The following is a 23,703-nucleotide window of genomic DNA, read 5'->3' on the forward strand; positions in this document are numbered from 1 at the left end:
GATGTATGTGTTGATATAATCAATTGTTCAACGTGAAAATGGCGCAGATCCTAGTCAGTAACAATTAGCAAAAGAAGACATAGATAAAATTCACAATTTTTCCCCAGCATTGTCATTTGAAATCCTGATTTTCCAGAAACATTTCCAGATGCTTACCGTGTCTCTGCCCTCCAAATGAAAGACTTTGTCACCGCACACAAATACCTTTTGAAATAGCAAATAATGAAAACAGCTTTCAGTTCAGCCAAACAACAAAAAGGAGCAGCACAATACAACTTTATTGTGCCCACCTTCTGCAGCACAATTGTCAAGGTGGATTAATCCTCCTACACAGAGCCTGCTCCTTCCACCTTCCCACAGCCAAGTGGTACCTATTGGGTCTCCTTCTGTGTTTGTTCAGTCTCCAAAGCTTTGTCGCTACACAGGAGGAAGCACAAGTCACAATTCCGCAGCATGACTGCTCTGGTCTTAAAGAAGAGAATGTATGAGTTCGCTGTGGGGAGTTTTTTGCTTAGGCTCTAGCACAATCGTACACAATACAAGAATTACTTTATCGTAACTGCTGCTGCTGCTTATAGCCGCAGCTTGATGTCACCCAGTGCTGTGTTACTTCATTGTCCTCCATAAAAACACACACACGGTCCAGGTTTTTATACACCGAGTTCCACACTGTGAGTCCTCTCAATTCTAAAAGTTGTGATCCTTAAGATTTTCAGTCCTGCATGATGTGGTGGAAAACCAGTGGTTACCACGGTAACGGTAAAACCTCATTCAATCGCCGCTTTGTAAGAAGGACAACAAAAGATGTATCTGAATGCAGCTCAGCCAAGCAAACTTGTACAAATAAGGAAGTCGGTCAATAATAACTGCGACCACCATCTGATTTCACGCTGTGTGCATGGTGTGAATACTTTCCACATAACTGCAGGGCACAGTAAATGTGGTTGCTTTGCTGAGGAGTTGGAGATGCCTGCAGCTCCTCAAATAACAACTCACTGTGGCTGCTCCTGTGCTATTTTACTAAAATTAAAAATGATCCACCGTCAAAACGTTACCCAGCATGACCTTCGGTTTGTTCTGTATTAGCAGTCCCAGTGAACAGAGATGCCTGATTACACACAACTGTGTGTCCTGTCAGTCGTGTGAGTGTGTGTGTGTGTGTGTGTGTGTGCACGTGCAGGTAGTTTGAATCCAGTGAGGGAATGCTGGAGCTCAGTGAAAATGAATGTACGAAAAGCTGATTGCAAAATAAAGATAGAATCACTCCGGTGGAAATTGATATAAATTGCAGCAACTTTTGCATTCATTTCATTTAACAACAAGTTGTCATAAACATGTGATTCTCATGCGTGTGGTTGCGTCCATTTGCTCATGCTGGTTTCGTTCAATGTTTGTAGTTATGACTGTGAGAAGTAATGCATATACTTTGTGTCTCACAGTGCCAGGAGGAGCCTGGGTGAGAACAAAACAAGCTGTTGTAAAGGAACAGTAGCCATCATCCTATTGACAAACTTGTGTGTTTTAGCAAGATTTTAGTACATTTTTCAGCTGTTGTTTTTAGCAAGAGGTTGAAATAGCTGGTGACAACTGGGTGTTTGTAATCATTGTTACATTTTCAACCAATATGTAGTGCTGCTACTGACCACCCTTTTGACTTATTGTATATTTTTTCTTTATTTCAACTCCCGTGCTGCTACTTTTCCTCATCTGAACACTTAGCTGTGTTACTTTGAATTTCCTTCATGGGGATGAATAAAGTATTTTTCATTCTTTTTTTCATTCATCCACTGTTCTGGCACCACAACTCTCTGGTTTTTTTTTTAAGTCTGAATATTTTCAACCATTTTCTGGTGTCAAAACCGGGTGCCATTTTTCTCCTGACATGAAAATAGTGTTTTTAGTGAGGCATCAAGACATTTCAGCAGTGGCTCTGGTGATATAATCATGCTCTTAGTGAGATTTTACTACATTTTCAGCCGTTTTTTTAGCAAGAGGCTGGGATATTTTCAGCCACCTTATCTGGTGCCTAAACTGGGTGCATCCAGCAAGGCATCAGGACATTTGCAGCTGTTGCTCTGGTGACAAACTTTGGTGTTTTTAGCAAGACATCTGGACATTTTCAGCTGCTGTTCTTAATTTCTTCTTTATTGTAACCCAAACTCTAACCAGAACTCAACCACAGCGTGTTCACAACGATTGTAAAATGTTGCATTTTCCACTTCGATGAGAAGCAATGTGTCCAACATTTAGCTTGAGGTTCTCCCTGCAGGGTTTTATGCACTGAATTGTGTAGACAGCCTCACACTGGCCTTGATCTTCCCCCTAAAATTAGTTTTTTGACCTTCAAGATGCCTCCAGTAAGGAAATGGGAATAAAGTCTTGATGGTCTCTGAGCCAGAAATCACCTGTTGGCGTGGTAGATGGATGCCTCCTAGGGGGCTTTAGACAACCCGTTCTGTCTCTGCAGCACAGTGAGCGATTGAAGTGTGCAGCTGATTTACAGAGATGTTTAATTAAGACTCTTCCTGTATCTCTTTCTCTCTCTGCCCTCCAGATGGACCCGGTGCAGAAAGCCGTCCTCCATCACACCCTCGGACTCCCTGCCACCGCCAAGAGGAAGCATGTCTCCTGTAGCGTTTGCCAGTTAAGATTCAACTCACAGGTGAGCACGTTTTCCTCTGCAGTTAAAGTCTAAAAGTCACATGTGCTCCTGCAGGAGATGCAGACAGAAAAGAAACAAACACACTAAGTGACATTGCAACCTCAGCCTGCTCTGGTGCCAGCCGTGTTGACTTCCATGTAGATATTGTTGAGTTGTTGAAAATTGCGCTTAACATTTACTGGGGTGGGGGGGGGGGGCTGTTGAAAATTACAGGATGTTATTTTAGATTCAGACATACACTCAGAACTTCTGTTCTGACCGGGAGCAGAGATTTGACACAGCAGCTTAAAAGCCTCATCTTAAATTTGGTCAGCAAATGAAACATTCCTAACATAGCGTCTCGTTTTTAAGTTCAAAGAGAGATCCTTTAAAGTCACTGATAACATTGGAGCTTGGCACGAGCTGTTTCATCGTCTGGGGAACAAGTCAGTTTTCTTCTCGTCTGTCAGGACGATATAATTCTCAGCAGTCGTCAAAGCACTTTACATTGTTTACCTCATTCATTCATTCACTCTCACATGATGGAGGAAGCTGCCAAGCATGCTGCCAACCGGCCCAGCAGGAGCATCTGTGGATTTGGTGTCTTGATCAAAGAACGTTTTGATACATTTTCAGGCGAGAAAATGAGACGTGGTTGAATTTGTGGTCAATTCATGGAAATAATGTCCAGTTGAAAATACGAGTGTATGTTTTTTGGTGGTTGAATACATCAGTTTTTCCTGTTTTTATTGGAATGTACTTTTTGTGGCCCTGACAAGCCTCAATTTCCAATTTTGCTATTTTATAAATGTCTATCTTTCTGCCTCTAAACCTGTCAAACCGGCAGACGGGAGTCTCTCTGCACTGATGACACTTGCTGACATGGATGCTGTTCAGCTGTTGTCCCATGAGCTGTTGATCATATAGCTGCTGACGTTCAGAAAACTCTCTTGTAATTTTGTTTTTGTGTTGGTCGACCAAATGTCCTCCTGCAGTTTCAAAGTGCTTTTTGTGGTTGGATGAAACCCCTCACTGAGGTTTTTTTTTTTCTTCGCAGTCTCCCTCCAAAGAACTCAACTTTTGTGATTTAGAATGGCCGTGATGATGCAATGTACGACTTCCTTCAGTGAATAATAGTCCACAGCATGTTCCAACACTGCTTTTACACAAACAGCGTGTAAGTCAAAGGATTTGTTTGCATCAACTTTCAAGGCTCTCTTTTCTTCCATTGTGTGGAAAAGTCATTAACCCTGTTGAGCCCTGAGAACACATTCTTTCTGGCCCTGAATTTTTTATTCTTCATAGAATAGAAATGAAGTTGATGTTTATATTCATTAGACAAGATGCGGCATTGTTTTTGTCATCTGTGACAGTCTGTTTCTCACTAGCCGAGAGGGGGCAGGAGGAAAGACGAGTCACTGGAAGATGTCACTCTGAAATACAGTCGACACATTCATTTATCTGTTGGTAGAAATCAGACTAAAAGTTGATTTTAATCAACCGCAGATGTGAAGAAAAATGAGTTTCTGTCACGGTGAAGGAAGTGAGAGAGGGAGATTGTTTAGAGGATTCATATCATGAAGTCCTCCTCTGATCTTGTTTATGTGTCCGTATATCTCAAGAGCCAGGAAAATTAATAGTTTTCTCTGAAATGTATTTCATCTCATCTGAACCATCATGATCTTTGTAAGTTACTGCACTTTTGTACATCTCGGGTGCTTTTTGGTACCAAGGACATGCGTTTGATAAAGAGAACTGCCTGTATAGAAAGCTGAGGTTTAAGTTCATTTTTCCTGCTTTTTAAAATTTTGCTTCTTACTTTGCTTTCATTGCTACTTGGAAATTTTACAACAATTTAAAGTGAAAACATGTTTGTTCCTTTACATGTTGCCTGTTGAGTCCGAGCTCCATCCCTGTTGGTTTGGGTCCCTCTTTGTCAGGCTGCTATGTTGGATTTCTGATTCTTACAGAAACTTAATTATCTCGTCCCTACTTATTTTAGTCATTTGTTCAATGAGACAAGATTCTTCATTTGGATAATTAGAACGTCGACCGAAACTGAAGGCAGGTGAGACTTTTAGAGGGGAAATTAGTGCACGTTGAGCTGCTACCAACTGTCTGAAATGTGAATCTAACCAGATGCTGCTTTTGTAATATAGCAAAAAGGTTGAAAAGTTCTTGAACCTTAAACAATGTGTTGTTAAAAAGGTTACAAAAGTTAGGTGTACAAAAGGTTGTAAAAGTATTCAATGTGGTATTTTTTTGTCTTTACAATTAACTAAAGCTTAAAACTTGAGAATTAAAGTAGCACAAAAGGAACTTGCACGTGAAGCGATACTTCAGCCTTCCTGCCATTTTACCTCAATAACTCACAGTTTGGTGACTTGAACTCAAAGCGACGTTTTCCACTGGCATGACTTCTTGGTGTACCCAGAATTAGCCAGCTACATATTTCAGCTTGAAGCTAATGGAGACCAACGACTCCAAATCTGGAGTAATTCCTGCTTTCTTTATCCAGCCGGATGCTCAGTAATCCACAAGAATTTACATTTAAGCTGAAAACAAACGAAGAACGTGTCCAGTTCTCTACTGCTCGACTGTGACAGAGGTCAGTGCGTTTGTTTTTGCCTGAAATCGATGTGTCTGTGCATTACTGCGCACACAGCTGTGTATTATACCACAGGATGCATCTGAGATGTAGCCAATTGATGTTTTTGACGGTTTTATTGTAGTTGTAGGAACCACGTAGTGAGCACTCTCCATTAGCTTCAAGCTGAAAATGCACGGTTACTGTTCTCTGAATTTTGGAGTCACCAAGAAGCAGGAAAAAACATTTTTGGTGGTTTAAGTTACCAAACAATGAGTCACGGAAAGGCAAATTACACTTCTAGGGTGAAATATTGCTTAAAGTGCAAAACTTGAGTAAACGTACTTGTAAAAGCAGGTCTACGAAGTGAAGTTACATTCATAAATGGTGAGTCATGTTAAAGGGAAGAGTTGTAAAAACATCGAATGTAAACAGGCAGTAAAGCCTGTCCTGTTCAGGCAGTAGATCAGACCGTCCTGTGACTCACTCGCAGTCAACAAATTACAGACTCCAATTCAGTTTATGTTCTCAACTCATAAACATGACTGCGTTCAATAAAGCAGAAACATCTTGAAACCTTTTAAAGAAGAGAAGCCCTTGTCTCATTATGATCTCAGGCTATTTTAGCTCTCCTCCCTCCTGCTTGGATAGCAAAACACCACGTCCAGCTGCCTCGTCCGCCCCGTCTGTCACTCTCGCCTAATGACAGACCGTCCCCCTGGCAAATTAGGACTGTCCTCTGCTGTAGCTGCTGTTGAAATGAAAATTTAAAAAAAACACCCTCAGGGTATTGCGCACCTCTCATCTCAGAGTCTACCTGTTGATTGACGGGTGAGCACAGCCTCTATCTCTCTAACCAAGCCTAATAATGATCAGCTGGTGGACAGTAAATAAATACAGAGATAGATTTCCCTGTGGTCGAAATAATAAGCTCATTCGGAGTAATCACAGCACACTCACACACTCAACGTTAGAAATCGATTGATTGCTTCCTTAATGAAAGAGGGATGCTATTTAGGGCTGCCGCTGGTTCACAAAATGCAGCAGGAAAAGGGATTTTCTTTTGGTGTGGAAATTAGTTGTGGATAAATTGAAACCTGGTCCATCGTTAAAGAGACATAGTTCATTAAGCGTGTGTTGTCGAGCAGCTGAAGCATGAACTCTGAGACGGTATCCACGCTGCAATCAGATTTTCTAAAATGATGCAGTATATTAAAACATTGCTGTAATAATCAAGAAGATAAAGACAAGAGATCCTATCATAATCGATCAATTATGAGCTCCGGCAAGGACAGAACACACACCCTCAACACACACATCTCAAAACTCGATTCAGCCGCTTGTTAAGCTAACGCTAGCATGTTTCCGTCCATAGGGGTTTAGCAGATGGACCAGCAATGTGTAACTTTTACATGACAAGTTTAGCACAGCAGACGACCACATTTAGAGGCTGTTCATAGGAGTGGTGTTGGGATTAAACCTAAAACCTGGGAGTAAATTAGCTTTGTTGAACTTCTAGTCCCTGCTTCTCAGATCAATGAGATTTTTTTTGACTGGGTTTTAAGTTAATGCCTGAAATAAAGTCTGTTCTTCACACATGCTTAAGATATTTTAACGTTTTGGTCTGTGGTATATGACATGTCAATAAATACCACACCCTTGAATTTTGATTAGCCACAGGTGCTAACAAGTGGCTAAACAAGGATACGGTTGTTGTGAAGGACATTAAAATCAATAATCATTAAACAACTTTTAACCCAAATGGATGTAGTTTGAACTGAAGGATACCAACTTCCAGTGAAGCCAACAAAAATATATCTTTATATGTATTAAGCTTTAAAATTTCCAACTCTGTTTCCTGATCGGCTACGTCTTAAAACTCAAACTTGTTTTTGTAGTGAGTACCAAGGTAGCTGGAGTCCACGAGTAGACGTAGAGAGAGAAGGAGAAAACACATTTTGTGGCAATGATACCATAATTTGATTAATTTGTGGTCACGAGATGTGAGTTGTTGCCACTACAAATAACTACCGGTAAATGTTTTTCTCTCTATGGCCTCTCCGGTGCTCCTCACAGTTGCTTTAGCCTCTTATGTTCTGTGATAAATCATTTTAAATGCTGGAAACACAGAACATCTGCTGTCTGGGTGTGTGTTGAATCTGACAGATGATGACATGATACTAAAACAAGATTTGTAAATCAGTATTTCATACTTGTTCCAGTGTGTAATAATGGAAAGAATGAGAACCATGATAATATATTGACTGGGTTAAAACCTTTTAAAAGATTTTTTCCAGTTTTTATTGGAAGGTATGTAGAATCCTGTCTCAAAGTATCCTTGCGGTCTAGGGGAAGCTGTTTTTTTTTTTTTTTCTCTCATTTTAAGGGAAGTCTTTTAGTTAGTTAATTGTTATGTATCTTGTGCTAAGCTAACTAGCCTGTGGGTCTCAGCTCCTGAATGCTCCAAGGAGGAGAGGAGGGTGTCTGTCTTCTTGTCCAGTTCTGGGGAGTGACAGACAAATAAGTGTGTTTCCATTAAAGTTTGCATGAAGGGTCTGAATGCTTCCTCCGTGATTCCCAGGAATCATGTGAGCCGTGTGACCCCAAACAATGAGGATGCACAGCCACAGTCAACAAAAGACAGTCTGCTTGCAGATGCATGGATGTTTTCTTTTGTAATTAAAAGTTACAGCAATGCACAATAGTGACATCATTTCATATAACTTGAAGGACTAAGCTGTCTCAGACCCTCGCTCCTCTTGCTGTCACATTGTTTGAGCTGTTACAATGAAAGAAGATGGTAAGCGGATGTGTTGCAATGGCAGGAGGAGGAGCAGCTCTTAACCCCCTCGGGTCAGTTCCATTGTGATGCTGTCAACACCGTGACCCTCACCTACTGAACAGACCCCCTCCACACACACAAAAAAAAACCCAACAACGTCCCACCTACTCTGCCAGCAGCCCTCTTATATTCAGGCATCTGGTGGGACATTCTCATTGCAGCTTAACCTTAAACAATGAGGGCCAGCAATGTCATCAAGTACCTTTTTTTCTCCTTCAGCTTTTTGGTTTTTTTGGGTGGGATTTTTGCTCTTGGTTTATCCATCCACACCAGATGCAACAAAGCTGAATACCAGTTAAGTGATGATCTTCTCCCAGCCATAAACCTCCTGATATTTATCTGTGTTCTGACTCTCGTCTTTTGCCTCCTGGGCTGCTGTGGAGCGATCCAAAAGAACCGCTGCCTGCTCACCCTGTTCTTCATGGGCCTGCTAACAATGTTCCTCATGCTGTTAACTGTGGGAGCTCTGGGAGCCATTTCAAGAACTGCAGCTGCGCGGGATTTGGTGAGGGAAAACATGAAGCAGCTACTTCCACTGAGCGAACTGCCCAGGGATGTTCAGGAGTCTTTTGAGACGGTGGAAAGAACCGGGCACTGCTGTGGATTCTTTGCTGGACATCTGGACTGGGGCAACAGCTCAACACTGGTGCCAAACTCTTGCAACTGCACAGACACCTCCAGGAACTGCACAGCTCTGGATGGGCGTGAAGTGTACTCAACACCGTGTATGACTTACATCATGACGTGGTTTGACAGGGTGTCAGACTTTGTCGTGGGAACTGCTTTAATGTTTAGCAGCTTAATGTTACTGGGCTTGATTTTTTCTTCAGTTCTGCTTTGTCATTTTTGCAAAAGTAAAGGCAGCATCATCTAAAATATACAGACGCTGCCTGACAGTGGGATTATCATGTTAGTCTTCTCAACATCATTGTAGATTCTGAAAGGCTCCTACTCCTTTGTGCCTAGGCTTTCATATTTTGTACATTTCCACTTTAACTTCCACATGATAGGGTTTTTTTTTCGTGACAAAAGAAGTGTGTGCTGTCTTTTTTTTGGGCAAAGAAATGGGTAATTATGGAAGAGAGATGTAGTACAGTCAGGGAACATAATTACATGTGCTGGAGAAAAAAATGTACTGTATCAAAGAGTCATTTTTACCAAAGGTAGTGGTAATGCTTGACACTTGCCTTGCTCACAGACACCCAGACAAAAAGTAGATTTTGCTGAAAATTAACTGAGAGGAACATTGACTTTGGTCATTGGCATCAAGGTGTTGAGTGCAGGCTGGAGTGAGAAGAACATATTTGCACCTCAACCAAGGTGATAGCTTTCAGTGCTGTTTGTTTGTGTGTGTTTGATTTGTTCTTATTCTTAAGCTTAAATATTTTCCTGAAATACATTGTTTAAGTAATTTAACCGTATTTTTCGAGTGTTTAGAAGCACATAATCAACTAATATGTCAACAAACAAGTGATGCCGGAGGTGTTCTGGATCAAATTGTAGATCCTGGATCCTGAAGACTGTTCTAGGCCATTGTCTCCATGCAGCGAGTAGCAGTGTGTGGTCGTGTTGGATTTATTCCCGATCTGGGTGCATTCTAGTCTGGAAAAGTGTTTGTGACTCCTCGATTGAAGAGTTGCTCCCTCCATCTCAGGATACCTGATCCTGACCGCCCTCCTTTCAATGCTCCCCCACAGACATTGAGGCACCAACACTGGGTGTTATGGGTTAAAACAATGAGCAATGGTTCTTGTTATGGGTTGAGATCACTTACTGGAGTCTTATCCACAGGAATGTGGGTGGTTGTGTCTCTGCATATGTTAAGCAGTGATGTGTAGAGGGTCTCCAGCTCGTTATCATTCTAAGAAGACCTCCCGGAATTTGCATTCCTATAGGTTTTAATTTGGATGATTTGCTGCCCATTACGACACAGTTCTTGAATACTTCATGCTACCGTGATGGAGTTCAGGTCATAAAGACTCATGACTGCAGAGGCACCAACTCTTTTAAAAAAACAACAACAAACTAGTCCACAAATGAAGTATTCAGTAACAACGTCACTGTTGTGCTTTCCAGAACATATCAATCGAATATTAAATGTAGGAGATGTTGAATGCTTTATGAGTGCAAGTTTTACTTCATCTGAGCAGCGAAAATATAAATAACTGTAACAAGCCCCTCTATGTTGAGCTTTTGTTTCTTAATAACCAACAAAAGGTCTGGTATTTATGGTGGAAATTGGCCGTAATGTTAAAATCACAGCGAGTTAATTACATTATGAAGCCAGAACAGCTTTTCTTGAGCCCCCCCCCCCCCCCCCCCCGCGCCCATGTCTCAATACCTTGTCCACAGTTTTTTCCCCCCAGCAATACAAAGGTCAGTTTGTAATTAGATTTTCAGACAAGTGATATTTCAGAGTTCCCCCCCGCTGGATTAAACAACAAAAAAAAAAAAAAGCACTCGCACCAGTCAATTACACCGTATACCTGAACCCTGAGCCCACGTTGTATCGTACTGCTGTTTCCATCCTTACTGGAAATTGGAAATGGCCATTTTAGCGCTGACTTCATCCGCCATAGAGGAATGAACGTGTGTGTGGGACTTCCTCTTGCTCCTGCTGTTGTAGTCGGCTCCAGTGACGACCTTGAGGCCATTGGTCGTAAACAAATTATTTCCCAAGTATCGAGGTCCTTCAAATAATTCTTTCCTCCTGATGAATCAGTGTGTTGAGTATTTCTTTGTGTTTATAGATTTTTAACCTGCTGTTGCTTTTTTTTTTTTTTTTTTTACTGTTCTTTCTTTATTTGTTATTTGGATTTTTGTCACAAATGAAATGCAACACCACTCTTTTCCTCTGCTAATTTCCCACAGCACAGGTGAATGTTTGCAGTTTGCTTTTGCCCCACATTGAACTGTTTAAAGATGTGTTTTATTATATCACAAATTATTAATGTTTGGGGTAAACTTTAAACCATTTAAAGATATATTTTACCATGATGCAAAAAATAATATTTCCCTTGTCATGCAGTCCACTCATGATCCCTGGCCCAGTGGATGAGAAACATAGGTGAAAGTAAAACTACTGGATGTGTTGTCTTGTCAGGAATAGCTGCAGACAAGCTGATAAAAAGCTTCTCGTCCTGCTCAGCTCATTAATGATCAAAAACAGCCAACGGGATGGAAACTAGTCGCAGCATTTTTCAGACCTTCAACTTCAACAAGTGACCCGCGGGCCTGAGTTTGTCTATCGCTTCTTATTGAGAAACTGCAGCGTGTTGACATTTGATGCACAGTCTCACTGCCAGCAGCCCAAATGTACTCCGTGACAAGTTCTTACCAAAGTGTGTGAAATGTGAATCTGAAAGGCCAGGAGATGGCAAGTGTATTCTCTATCACAATGTCTATGGATTATCACTCCTACTACAACAGTCTGACCAGATTAGAGGATGCTAATTGTTGGAATTACAGTGTTTTACTGAGATGGTGATGCTGGTGTACCTCATGGCACGGCCTCTTTGTCCCTGCAGTCTTCAGTGATTATCTCCACGGAGGCCCATAAATAAAGCTGCTTGCGAATGTCTTCTGGGGATGTGTGCTGCGTGGTGCTCTTATTTATTCCGAGAGGCAATTGCACTCCTCCCGATACCTTTCTTGTGGCCACAGGCAAAGCATGCAGCGAAGTGTGCAGAGGTAAACAAGGACAGCTCAAAGTCTTTGCATACATCCCTGTTCTGTGTGCCGGGATGAATCTGTTGTGAAGGTGATTCTTGGTGGCGTTACGTGTTCTGACTTTTAACTAAAGAACCACTCTATAAATTAAACATCGCTGGTCGCACACTTCCCAATCTATCAGATCCAGGTATTAAAGAAATTAGCTTATCTTCAGACTGAATTGTTATTTCATTATTACTCCTTTATAATTTGATTAGCCAGACCGATTTGAAATCTCTCCAGAGGCTCGAGCCAAGAAATCTGAAAGCTTGGGCCAAAGAAAAATGATTATATAATAGGATGATTGTGCAAAACATGAAACATTATTTTTACATCAGGGCCTTTTAAAGGAGTGCACCGTAGAAAGATAAATTCATTTCCAAAATGTGGCATTTACTAATAAATAAATGAGTTTATAAGCCTGTTTGACGGCAGCCATTTTGACAATAACATTAATTATGGCCCTGTTCCATGTAGGTGGGCCAAGTCCTGGTGTTGCACATGCTGGCTCTACTGAATGACTGTGACACTGAATAGCACAGGGCCGTAATTAGTTTCATGAGTTTCACCTGTGTTTTTATCCAGCAGTTGGGAAAATGGCCCTCCATCCAGAAAATTAACCACTTTCATGACTCAGAAGAATGTTACCTGGGTGAATTAATCATTCAGCAGCGGGGGACTTTTTAAAATAACTTGGCAGAAGAAAGTTTTGTTTCTGGACGTATCGAATACGCTCGACTAATTATGTTTACTCTGACTCTCCAGCTCTGAGTGTATTCCTCTAGTTTTCATATTTCACTTCACCCAGGCCGTGTTTTGAGCTGCTTTCCCAGCGTTAAATCAAGCTTGTTATTTGTTCTCCTCACAGAGCCAAGCCTTGGCCCACTACAAGGGGACGAAACATGCCAAGAGGTTAAAAGCCTTGGATGCTCCAAAGAGTAAGCTCAAAGGCTCTGCCGTCACCAAGGAAACGGCCAACCAGGAGATCGCGAAGGGCATCAACACTTCGCAGGTCCCCAACGGCTCAGAAGGTTTGTGTTTTACCGCCTGTTGCAAATTTGTTGCTTTATGGCCGCCGTCCTTTTGTCGAGCGTGAATACTAGACGCATAACGTCAGCTTTTTGTTGTGCTGCATACATCATGCAATCACCGCAGCAGTTGGATGGGCTCTCGGTTGGCTGGTGTGTTGATGGCGAGCTGCCCACTCCATGCTATTGAGTTTTTAGTCTCAGCAGGACACGCAGGACAATCAGACTCATTCAGGATGAGTTACTCTGATCTAGAAAAGCAGCCAAAATGTTGCTTCTGCTTACAAAATTTCTTCTCTCAATCACCCAGACTGCAAACCTCCTACACTGAAACTCTGTATCTGGATAACAAACACAAGATGTTAGAGAGAGTTGATGTATTGCGTTTGTTTGAGTAAAACTGTACCTTCAATGTACATGTAAACATGTTAGTCCAACTAACGTGTCACGATAATAAGGTTGGGGATCAAATTACTCGGCTTGTATTCAGTATACGTTCTGTGCGTGTTCCCCAGATCTCACTGCAGTATTTAACCTGGAAGTTGAATCCTCCTGAGGAATCCTGGGGTGAGAACAATGCAGTTCTGTACAGACAAGAGGAAAAACTCTATACATCAGTCTTACGTTAAAGGTCCTCATCACTTATTAGCTACATGGTATCGTAACCGGCTGCGGCCATACTTCAGCCAGTCACCGACTGATCGTTTTTAACAATTTTGCAGAAACCCCCGAAGTCGTCCTGAGACAATGTTGCAGTCTGACACAGTGGGTCTCCCCTTAGGCAGAGCTTGGAAGAAGTGCAACCCTTGTTGTTTACTGGCTTAGTTTTGTTAATTTCCTACATGCTTGATTGATCGTGATTATGGTATTTGATCCAAGAGACAATCAGTAATTGAGCCAAGGTAGCCTAATATTGCTGTTTTACATAATTTCAGAGTAAATATGGTCAGAATAGTATCTCCAACTGCATTGATTAGGTTTTTTTTCCCCTCTGAAAAACAGTTAAATACTGCAAGTGAAGTATTTCTTGAGCAAGATCCCGTCATTTGTGCTCAACTAATTAAATAACTAATGTAATATTCGCTCACCTCCATTCACTGAGCCTCCCCTGGAACTGTTCTAAAACCGCAACAGTAAAAGTAGTCTCTCTCCTGCAGGAAAGGAGCAGGCGTTACATGCCCACCCCACCCCCACCCACCCAGACCTCCTCTGCTTTACTTCCTCCACTGGCGCTGAATATTGGTAATTTACAATAATCCTAAGGACATAATTTCTGGGGATACAGGGCTGAAATTCCCCATTATTCAATTTTTAATTACATTCTCGCCGGTGCCCATTGTTGTATGCTGAGTGTGTAACTTCATACTCATCACGTTGCGGCCAGGTGGCTGTTTAAATCCAGTTATCTCAGCCAGACGTCAGCCAAGAACCATACTTATTCCTGGTGGAACGTCTGCTTAAAAAGTAAACAAAAAGTAACTGCAACTCTCCGCGTCTGACAGGAACCAGATGAAGATTGTTTTTAATGATTTTATGTGCCGTGTGTCGCATTGGTTTTGCGGAGGATAACGGTTTTGGCAACTGAGAGTCCCTCTGAGGAGGTTTGCCCTCGCTGTGACCTCCACTTTAATATTAGTTAGGCTGTCAGTTGAATAATGAAATTGGCTCAATACAAGTCTTCCCCTTCCACTCCAACAATGCTCTTTTTTTTTTTTTAAAGGTATTGGAAACACATTTCGCTGTCGTGCTCTGGGATTCATTTTACCTCCACCATGTCTTCTTCCAATATTCCACAAGTATTTAAATTAGGAGCACATTGAGGTACCACGACCCATTTTATCATGTCTGGCCTGCTCATAGCTTCTGCTGGAGGTGAGGACCCAACCAACTGACTCTGCTAATGCTATTTCACATTTATGTCAGAGGGTATTGAACGCTGGCTAATTGTAATAAACAAATACTCTTCTTAACTTGTTGTTTTAGCGAAAACAGTAAGTTTCAAGTACTTAATTTGACATATTTCTCATCATTCAGGTCATATGCTAATTTTACCTGGCAGCAGTCTGTCTCGCATCCCACAGAGTTACTAAGCTGCTATACAAATGTCAAACCATTAAGTGGAGCAATTTGCACTGAAGCTTCCCCTGAGCGAATCCGTGCTGCAGCTTGTCGACATTTACAGAAAGACAGCTTTGGGCTGATGAAACGCCATCCAGGAGGTCTATAGGTCTTCAGCAGTAGCGGTGGTGGAATCCAAGATTCATTTCTAAATTTGCAACATCTTCAAAGTCATCCTTTAAGAAAAAAAATCACATCTTTTGCACCCACTCTGCTTCTAATAAGCACTTAATTGGGTTTTAAATAATCCCTTATACTCTACTGTGGTGATCTTTTAATAACTACATAAAGGAGTCACACCATGTTACATTTACCTTCCTTAAAGCGATACTTCACCTGCAAACTGTATTTTCCCTCTCAAGTGCTCACAAATAGGTTTCTCGAGCTCACCGAGAGTGTTTTTCCCTCCTGCATCATTTCTCTGTGACTCCAGAGAGAGCCAGCCACGTCTGTCCAGCTGCTGTGAACGGATGTTTTGTGTAGTTTTGCCGTTGTTCATCTTCGGTCTCCAGCAATTTCTGAGTTTGGATTCACTGAGAAGTCCTGCACAAAGTACTCATGAATGAGACATCGAAGGCTCACGTGTCTTACAGCTCTTGTAAAGCTATTGCTAAATTTAAGGACTTAAAAAAAAAAAAAAAAAAAGGCTTACATCTTGTCTCCAGTAATTAAATTTAATGAAAAGAGGCAATTATAATGATTTTCATTTTAATGGGCCAAATGGGACGGAAACAAATTAGACTGAGATTTTTTTAAAATATCTTGAACCGTGCGAACAGTCTATTTCCCGTTGACTGCAACACATCCAGGTCTGTGTTTATCCTCCGTGACGATGTCGGGAGAAATATTTAGTCTGTAGAACCTCCATCGTACCAAGCGGCTTAAATCAGCTGCAGTCACCTGGATAGTTTTGAAAGCTATCAGGGATTTAGTTGTGCAAAAGTATGCTTAGCTCTGTAAGAGAACACCTCACAGTACAAATGTTAGCATTAATTCCTGCTGTCAGAAAGAGATTTGATCTTTTTTATTGCATCTGTGCTCCGTCGCTCTCTTGGGTGAAGCCGTTATGAATTTAAAGTGCAGACTGGATGTTTGCATCAATATCGGGTGAAGTGTTGCCTTTTTAGACGCTTTTAAAGACAAACTACTAGTAGGAGGCAGTGAAGATGAGGTTGACCTCCTCCTACCGGCACTCGGATACTCATTTATAATGGACGCTGCGGCGCTCTGACACTAAACATACACATAAAGCCTTCGAAAAACTCTAAACACATTATGTACAAGCAGACACCTCACAGAACTTTAACAACAAGGCCTCATAACCAGACAGGCAAATGTGTATTAATCATTTCAGCGCACGTCAAAAAAACAACAACAACAACAGCAGCAGCAGATTTCAACACCATCGTATCAATGAGTTTGGGCAGCGGTTTGTCACAAGTGGCACCAACTAATGAATATTAATGTGTTTAGATGTCAGAAGAATTAATTGTCGTTATATCAGAGGCACAAGTCTCACTTTCATGGGAAGCAGGGTTCAGGAGGGAGGGGAGGGAGGCAGGGCTCGGTTTGCTTTGCAATTGACTTTCACCGGGTTTGTTTGGAAAATCAAAGTCGTTTTTCTTTTGCGAACTTTTTTTTTTTTTTTTTTTTGTGGTTGTTGTTGTTTTAAACGAACAAGTACACCTGACCGTGGGAACAAGAGCTGGACTCGCCATCATATACGTCAAGTCCTGGATTGTCGCGTAATCCGTGGAAATCTTCGGGCCGACCAGCACGATGAGTGACCTCACAAACATTGGGAAGCCATTGAGAGACGGACAGGAGGGATGTTAGAGCTGGAGAAATCAGCAGACAAACAGTGAGAGCAGAAAATAAACATGTGGCATGAAAAATATTAGCATATTCATGTATTCTGGATTGTTAGATGAGGGAGGAAGAGCAGGTGGTACATGTGTGGAGGGGATCTTTGAGTCATGTCCTATGCAAACACGGGTCCTGGTTCTAGTTGCAGAGAGATGAAGATTTCAGGAAAAATTATTAAATGTTTCATTTGGAATAATGGCTTGTTGTTTTTGTTTTTTTGTTTTTTTTAAAGAAGACACCGTAATGTGGGAATTTCTTCATTCTTTAGCCTTAGAAAACAATCAGTGTCGTGATAGAATCAAACGTAGATTCATTCATGATGGAGACAATCAGTCATCAAATCCCACATGAGATATCGTCTCTAACTACCTTAGAATCCTGATTTTGTATTACTGCATGAGAGGACTGTTTGCTGCATCGGGCCCTTCTATTTCCTATACTTTAGGTCTGCACTATTCAGTTATTATGTTTAGGAGCCACATTGCTACACGCCAAGGGCCCGAGGGGTCGGACGTTTCCCTCAGCTATGATTCTCTTTGTTTTTATCCTTGGCTCGATGCACCAGCGCATTTCCAGAACTTCAATTTCAAAGCAAAAGTAGCCAGAAAATAAAAGAAAAGAAAAACAAAAAAGAAAAATAGTTGTTGGTTTTTTTCCCTCATTAGGCCAATTGCTTAATTTAATTTCCTTTCAAACTCAAGCTGTGATATCGGCCTGGAAGTAAACACATTTGAAGGAGATTAATTCTACAACACGACAGCCATTTGGTATCTGATTTCTTGTCAAGCCACATCACAGCGTTTCACTTACTTATAACCTTTTTTGTGTGGAATTCAGCTACATCTCTCTCTCTCTCTCTCTCTCTCTCTCTCTCTCACACACACACACACACGGACATTTACATGTACACACAAACACACGCAGCGAGCTGAGGAGGCTGCAAGTTGAATTTACAGAAAATTCGAGGCGGCTTTCTTTTGAACAACTCCTGGAAACGAATGACTCCTCGTGATCCGACTCCCTCCAAATATTTGTAAGCCGCCTCCTACCAGACATGAATATGTAGAAAAGCATCCAGTTTAGGATCAGCGCTTGGGCACTCTGCTGGTTCGAGGGGTTTAGAGTGTTGAAAATGTCCGTTGCTCAAGTGATACCTCGTGATTTAACTTTTAGATGAATTGCATCTTGAGGAGTCGTTCATTTTTGGGAAACCTTCAAATTCATTTGTAGACTGAACTGATGGGTTTGTCGGTGTGTTGGGGGCAGACCCCCGCGGCCCTCCAGCTGAACGGGCTTGCTGTCGGTACAGTTTCCTGATTATGTTGTCTACCAAGTTTCAGTGCAGGGATTTTATTAGTTTGAGCACATTTAGTGGGGGTTTTTTGTAAGTAGAAAGCACCTGAATTCTACCAACATGATGAGAAATATTGCAAAAAAAGTATGATTTCATCTGTCTATCTAAGAGAGCTCTTACGTTGTTGTGGGAAGAACTCATGGTCGAGGAATAGTGAGCGTTTGAAAGTGTGCAGTCCCAGTGTGGATTTCATTAAAGGCTCTAACTGGAGCATCTCTTTTCTCCACTTCATCTTTGAATTTGTGTGTGTGTGTGTGTGTGTGTGTGTGTGTGTGTGTGTGTGTGTTTTGTTCGAAGACGGACAGCTGGACGCAGCGAGATAGTATAGATTAGCCGGATGAGTCAGCGGCAGCCTGTCAAGTTTGTGTGTATGTGTTTGTGCGTCCTTACAGCAGCACCAGAGAGAGTAGAGGTAGAGAGAGAACAGCACGGAGGGAGAGAGAGAAATGCCCACAGCATAGCCCGCCATCTCTCAGTTCCAGTCCAGTGCCTGAGGAAATGTACCCTGATATTAGCTATTAAAGAGCAGATTGTCAAGGGAGCCATGCCAGCACTGACAGCAGCTGTACGCTGGAGCAGGCTGCAGGGAGGCAGGAGGCTTGCTCAGGCTTTTTTCCCCTCCGCCATACCCCTTCCTCAGATCCCCATCGATGGTTGACGCCTTCCACCGCCCCACCCTCCTCCACCACCATCACGCAATAAAACTGCATTTGTGACTCGCTGCAGGCTGCTTTGCAAAACAGAGTTTGAACAGACAGACGTCGGCGGGAGCAGCAAACGTGATGAGTGTGTGATTAGATTGGCTCCATACCTGCGTGCTGATGCAAATGTTCTCATTTGTGGGGATTTTGGATGGAACCGTGCAACCGCAGAAACTTCCCAACAGAAATTAGGTGCGGATCATTTGCTTTCAGATGAAATTGGAAAAAACATAAATCAGTGTGAATTCGGCTCAATGACTCATGCTGCTGTTAAATATCTGAGATAATGTCACTTTTTCCCTTCAATAAAAAGGATGATTGCAAGCATCCGTGCACTTATTTATGAATGCAAATTCTTCACCTTATCATTCTTTTATCGTGGGAATATTCAACCGTGACTCGTTTCTCGTCTTTGAATACTGACAAGAGAGACCGGGGGGGGGGGGGGGGGGGGGGGTGGAATTGGATGAAATTTGACAGAACTCAAGAGCCATGAGGGATTTCTGTCCTTTAAGTTGTGACAGCATATAATAAGGCCCAATCATTTTAATTAAAGAGCTTAATCCAGCTTCATTGAGAAAGGTAATCAGATCTCCGGGGAGTCTTGTGATTGCCTGAAAGCCTAAGTAGAGTGGAAGGATTTCAGAGCGGCGTTTCTCCTCTATCGCCGAAGCAAATCTCAAAGGAGAGTTGGGAGAAGCCGAGGTACAAATGGAGGGAAGAAAAGAGGCGGCGTCCTGTCAGAGCACCTGCCCTGATCCGTCTCTCTCTTCTTCTTTGTTGCCTTCGCGACTCCCTCCCTCTCAATTTCTCTGGCTTTAATTGTGTCTCTCACTCTAATGTTATCTCTCCTCTCACCTTCTCATGTCCCTCCTCGCCTCCTTTCACATTGTTTTGACTCAAAGTTTGCTTCCTTTTCCACTTTAACTTTCATTTAACTTTTTTTTCCCAGCTCCATCTCTCTCAGTCTTTATCTCCTCCTCTCTCTCTCTCTCTCTGTCTCTCTCTCCCGCCTTCGTCGCCCATACCAACTTTAGATTGATCACAGTCATTACCTCCATTAATGAGAGGGGATTGAGTTCTTAACTGGGCCTCGCAGAGCCAGTTAGGTCACACTGACTGGGGATATGGATTACTGGAGGCTTCCCAGAGTGCAGGACGTCCTAGGCCAGCCAAAGTACACTTTAATCACCTGCCCATCCTACAGCAAATGGCTCTTTAATGACATCGTGGGTTCACCCGACACAAGGGCAAATACATGCATGGCTGACACCAGCTATGGATGGACACATAAAGATACAGTACCCTTCCTGTTGATTAGTTCATCAATGATAAAGTGCCGTTTTACCACCATTCAGGGGGCTCTACGATATCGCCTCATTTCATGGCTGAAGCTGCCACGTGCCACCAGGCTCATCAGGATTCAGTGTCCTGTGGCTCGCTGGGCGGCCTCTGGAGGAGCTGAGGATCAAAGCATGTGTTACAGGGTTACGTCACGCTGGAAACAAGAGAACAACAAAGTCATTAATGAAAAAAATTACTTTGAATTACATCAGCAGGAATCATCACTGCATGTGTTAGGTTATGTCCACTTTCGTTCCTGATTTAGTTCCCTTTCATTTGTATGTTAAATGCATTGTTGCTTTTACATGTTTCACCCACTGAGTGAAAGGTATCCATCTTCACCAAAACTCAGCGGTCTCATTGGTTTGCATGTGCAGGGACGTTATTACCTGTAGCTTTATTTGAATAGCAGACAGGAAGTGAGAGTTGTTTGCACTGGGCAGAAATGAGGACCTTCCAATGCTTGTGAAAAGAGAGAAAACATGAAGGGATTATTGTTTATTTTTTTGTAAACCATGAGATGGCTTTTGAAATGACTGATTCAGCACTGAAATACACTGAAGGTGTTTAACGTAAGACGGGGGGGGGGGTGTTCCTTCTCTTCTTTGTGTTGGCTAATGAGCCTCTTGACTGAACGCACAAGGAGGAAATTAATGATGAGCTCAATTATCTCACTTCAGGCGATATAAAAAGCCCACATATTTAGTATAACTACCTTTATATAATGATAGCATCATTGTCCTGTATCTGTTGTCTGATGTGTTTGGGGTTTTGTAGCTGTTGATGAGTGATGATCAAGAATGAGAGCATCCTAAATAAAAGCCGTTTGTGTTATTTAGCAGGAAATTAAAGCACCAGTGCAGATTATAATCCAGGCAGGGGGCATCTCTGATCAGCGGTTTTCTGGTATTGGGATTCTTCAGCTAAATCACACGTGCAGCGAGCCACTGGCTCACACAAGCGCCAGACGTTCGCTTCTTCTGTGACCACATTCAGTGAGGTGCCGTTGAAAATGTGCCCAGACAAGCAGGTGTGTTGCCGCTTTTGGTGGCTTGTGAGATGGATGGAGTCAGTGGTGTTGATGCCTGGCACACCGGAGCCGACGGGGACGAGTTGGTCGTTAATTGCAGAGAGCAAAGAGGTCGCTGCCATTCTGCTCGTGGTGTAAACATTATTCATCAGGAGTGACAAGGTCAGACACAGATGAAGTATTTGTTTTTGAAGTAATGGCCTGGTGGTGATGGACGTAGTGCTGTAAAGGTCATTTATGGATGTGGAGCCATGAGATTTGACAACGTGAGGTGTATTGCTTTCACCTGCGAAGTGAGCAATGTTTGAAATGCAAAGCAGAATGGTTCTATCCTCCCCTTCATCTCTAATAGGGCTTTGTTTTTGTTCGGAGGCAGTGTCTAGAGAGTGTGGTTTGGATTAGCTGGCTAGATTTTCTGGCTCTTGCCCGCAGCGTAGTCAACCTCAACTCAGATTAAACAGAACATAAATTGTGCACAACTAATAAGTGAAGTCACTGTTCCCACAAACCACAGAGTCCACACTCTTAAAATAAATGTTCCAGCCATGGTTTTGAGTGTAACGGCCTGTAATAATGGTCTTTTAATGCCAGATGTTCTTCCTTAGTTCAGTCCATGTTCATCTGCACTAGAACAAACATGTACAGGTAGAGGTGATCACCAACAATCCCCCGCAGGCAAAGCTGATCAATAGGCGCCCTTGCGTAAGGTCACCTGATGCTGTGATGGACAGATTCTGTCAGGGCATCTAGTGAGGGCATAAAAGGGCGGCAGCAGCAAAACAAGCTGCGACAGTGTGGAAAAGAAAAAAAAAGGAGCATCGCAACTGCTGAGTGTGGTTTCATTTACTGCTGTAGTAGTTTTTTTTTTTTTTTATTTGGTTTGTTTTCTTTCCTTTTGTACACTGTAAAGCGCTTTGAGTTGCCCTTTGGTGTGAAAATGTGCTGTATAAACAAATGCACCCTGCTTCAAGTTTTGCTCTCATACAACATCACAAAAATTCTGAGAGGAAGTCCCATACGCAGTCAGTGTAAAGATTTGAATCGGATAAGGCCGGGAATGTGTTGTTGTTGTTTTGTTTTCTACTCATTCCTATATGTGTGGAAGCTGCAAGTATTAAACTGAAGGTGTGCAGATTCACAATCTCGAGGGGTGAAATTCAATGTACAATATCCTATTTGTGTTTGGTGGAGGGACCCAGGCGTCATGCTGCCTTCCAGGTTGCAACAGACCTGCTGGACATCCAACTCCGTCGACACATTTTGTATTTTACAGACCATAAAGGCCAGAGTTCTGACTCGGCTCGGTCTCGTCAATGCTGCGAAACAAGGTACTTGTTATGTATTCTAAACTGGTGGTTTCACTTCACTACACTTTCGGTGTAGCAGTATCATTCACAGCCGCTGTAATCGTTACGCCACAGATCTGCATTCAATACATGCAACAAGTTTCATGAAAATGCTGAAAAATCCATAGCTGGAGTCAGTCAACTGTAGGAGCAAAGTGCCCAAACAAATATAAATGTGCAACAAACCCATTTCAGGGGTAAATGGGTTGGATGTTCACAAACACTGTCTCACACTCAAAGAAATATCCACCATGCATACATTTGCATACATTGGAAGCACTTAGCTGAAGCTTCCACCCAGATTGTGGGAGCAACACTCAAACAAGCTGCAGCTGTATTAAATAGACAGCTTTCAGCAGGAGCTCTCCTGATGTAAAGGGCGTCTCTGCTTCGCTCACCACCAGATCACACGTGCCTGCTGCTTTTACCTCTGATATATTTTTAACCTTTGACACAAGTCAACCTGGCAACAATCTAACTTGGAGTACTTTTGCCAACGGCTGACTCGGTTGGAATAAATAAGAACCATACATAATGTCTCACAAAAATAGCATGACATAATTCACTATTGATTTGCTCTCGTGGGTGTCTGATCTTCATTTCGTGACACTGGAGTGCGAAGAACTTGGAGGCGCTTGCATCGATCAGGCGCTGCCGCCGAGGCAGAATTTCATTTTGTTAAATGTCCTCTGTATTCCCGTCTCTGACATGTGCTGTTGTTTCAATGGTCAGATATATTGATCCAGCGCGGCCGTCTTTTCCCTCCAACATGTATGATATTTTCTCCAGAGCAGCTGTTTGTGTAACATGTTGATGAGATCTCGCACGCTGGTGATGGATGAGAGGTCAGAATATTTTACAGCTCCTCTCAAAACATGTTTTGCAGACACAAAGTGTTGCAGATACATTCGGTCAATCACCAGTAGAATGTGAAGAATAATCTGGTGACCTTGTAAATCTAAAGGATCCTTTGTGTATTTTTTGTGTTATTTTTATGATTAGAAATATACTGTGATTTACGGACTATAAGCTGCTACTTTTTCACCCAGCTTTGAACCCTGCGGCTTATCCAACGTTGCGGCTAATCTATGATTTTATACATCTTACGGCCACTAGGGGGGCTTCTCAACCTATG

At 42.3% G+C, this 23,703-nt stretch overlaps 1 protein-coding gene across 2 annotated transcripts in view; it reads left to right on the forward strand.

Annotated features, from left to right (window-relative positions):
• Positions 1-23,703, forward strand: part of znf385d (zinc finger protein 385D) — a 99,924-nt gene that overhangs the window by 64,874 nt on the left and 11,347 nt on the right. For both annotated transcript variants that reach the window (XM_086217782.1, XM_086217781.1), the window contains exons 3-4: positions 2,555-2,662; positions 12,650-12,812. In XM_086217782.1, the coding sequence (XP_086073908.1) occupies positions 2,555-2,662; positions 12,650-12,812 (271 nt within the window). The remainder of the gene's footprint in view (positions 1-2,554; positions 2,663-12,649; positions 12,813-23,703) is intronic.

The sequence above is a fragment of the Aulostomus chinensis genome, chromosome 11 (genome assembly GCF_037954235.1).
Source record: "Aulostomus chinensis isolate RoL2024-O1b breed Wild chromosome 11, RoL_Achi_v1.0, whole genome shotgun sequence".
NCBI classification, from domain to species: domain Eukaryota; kingdom Metazoa; phylum Chordata; class Actinopteri; order Syngnathiformes; family Aulostomidae; genus Aulostomus; species Aulostomus chinensis.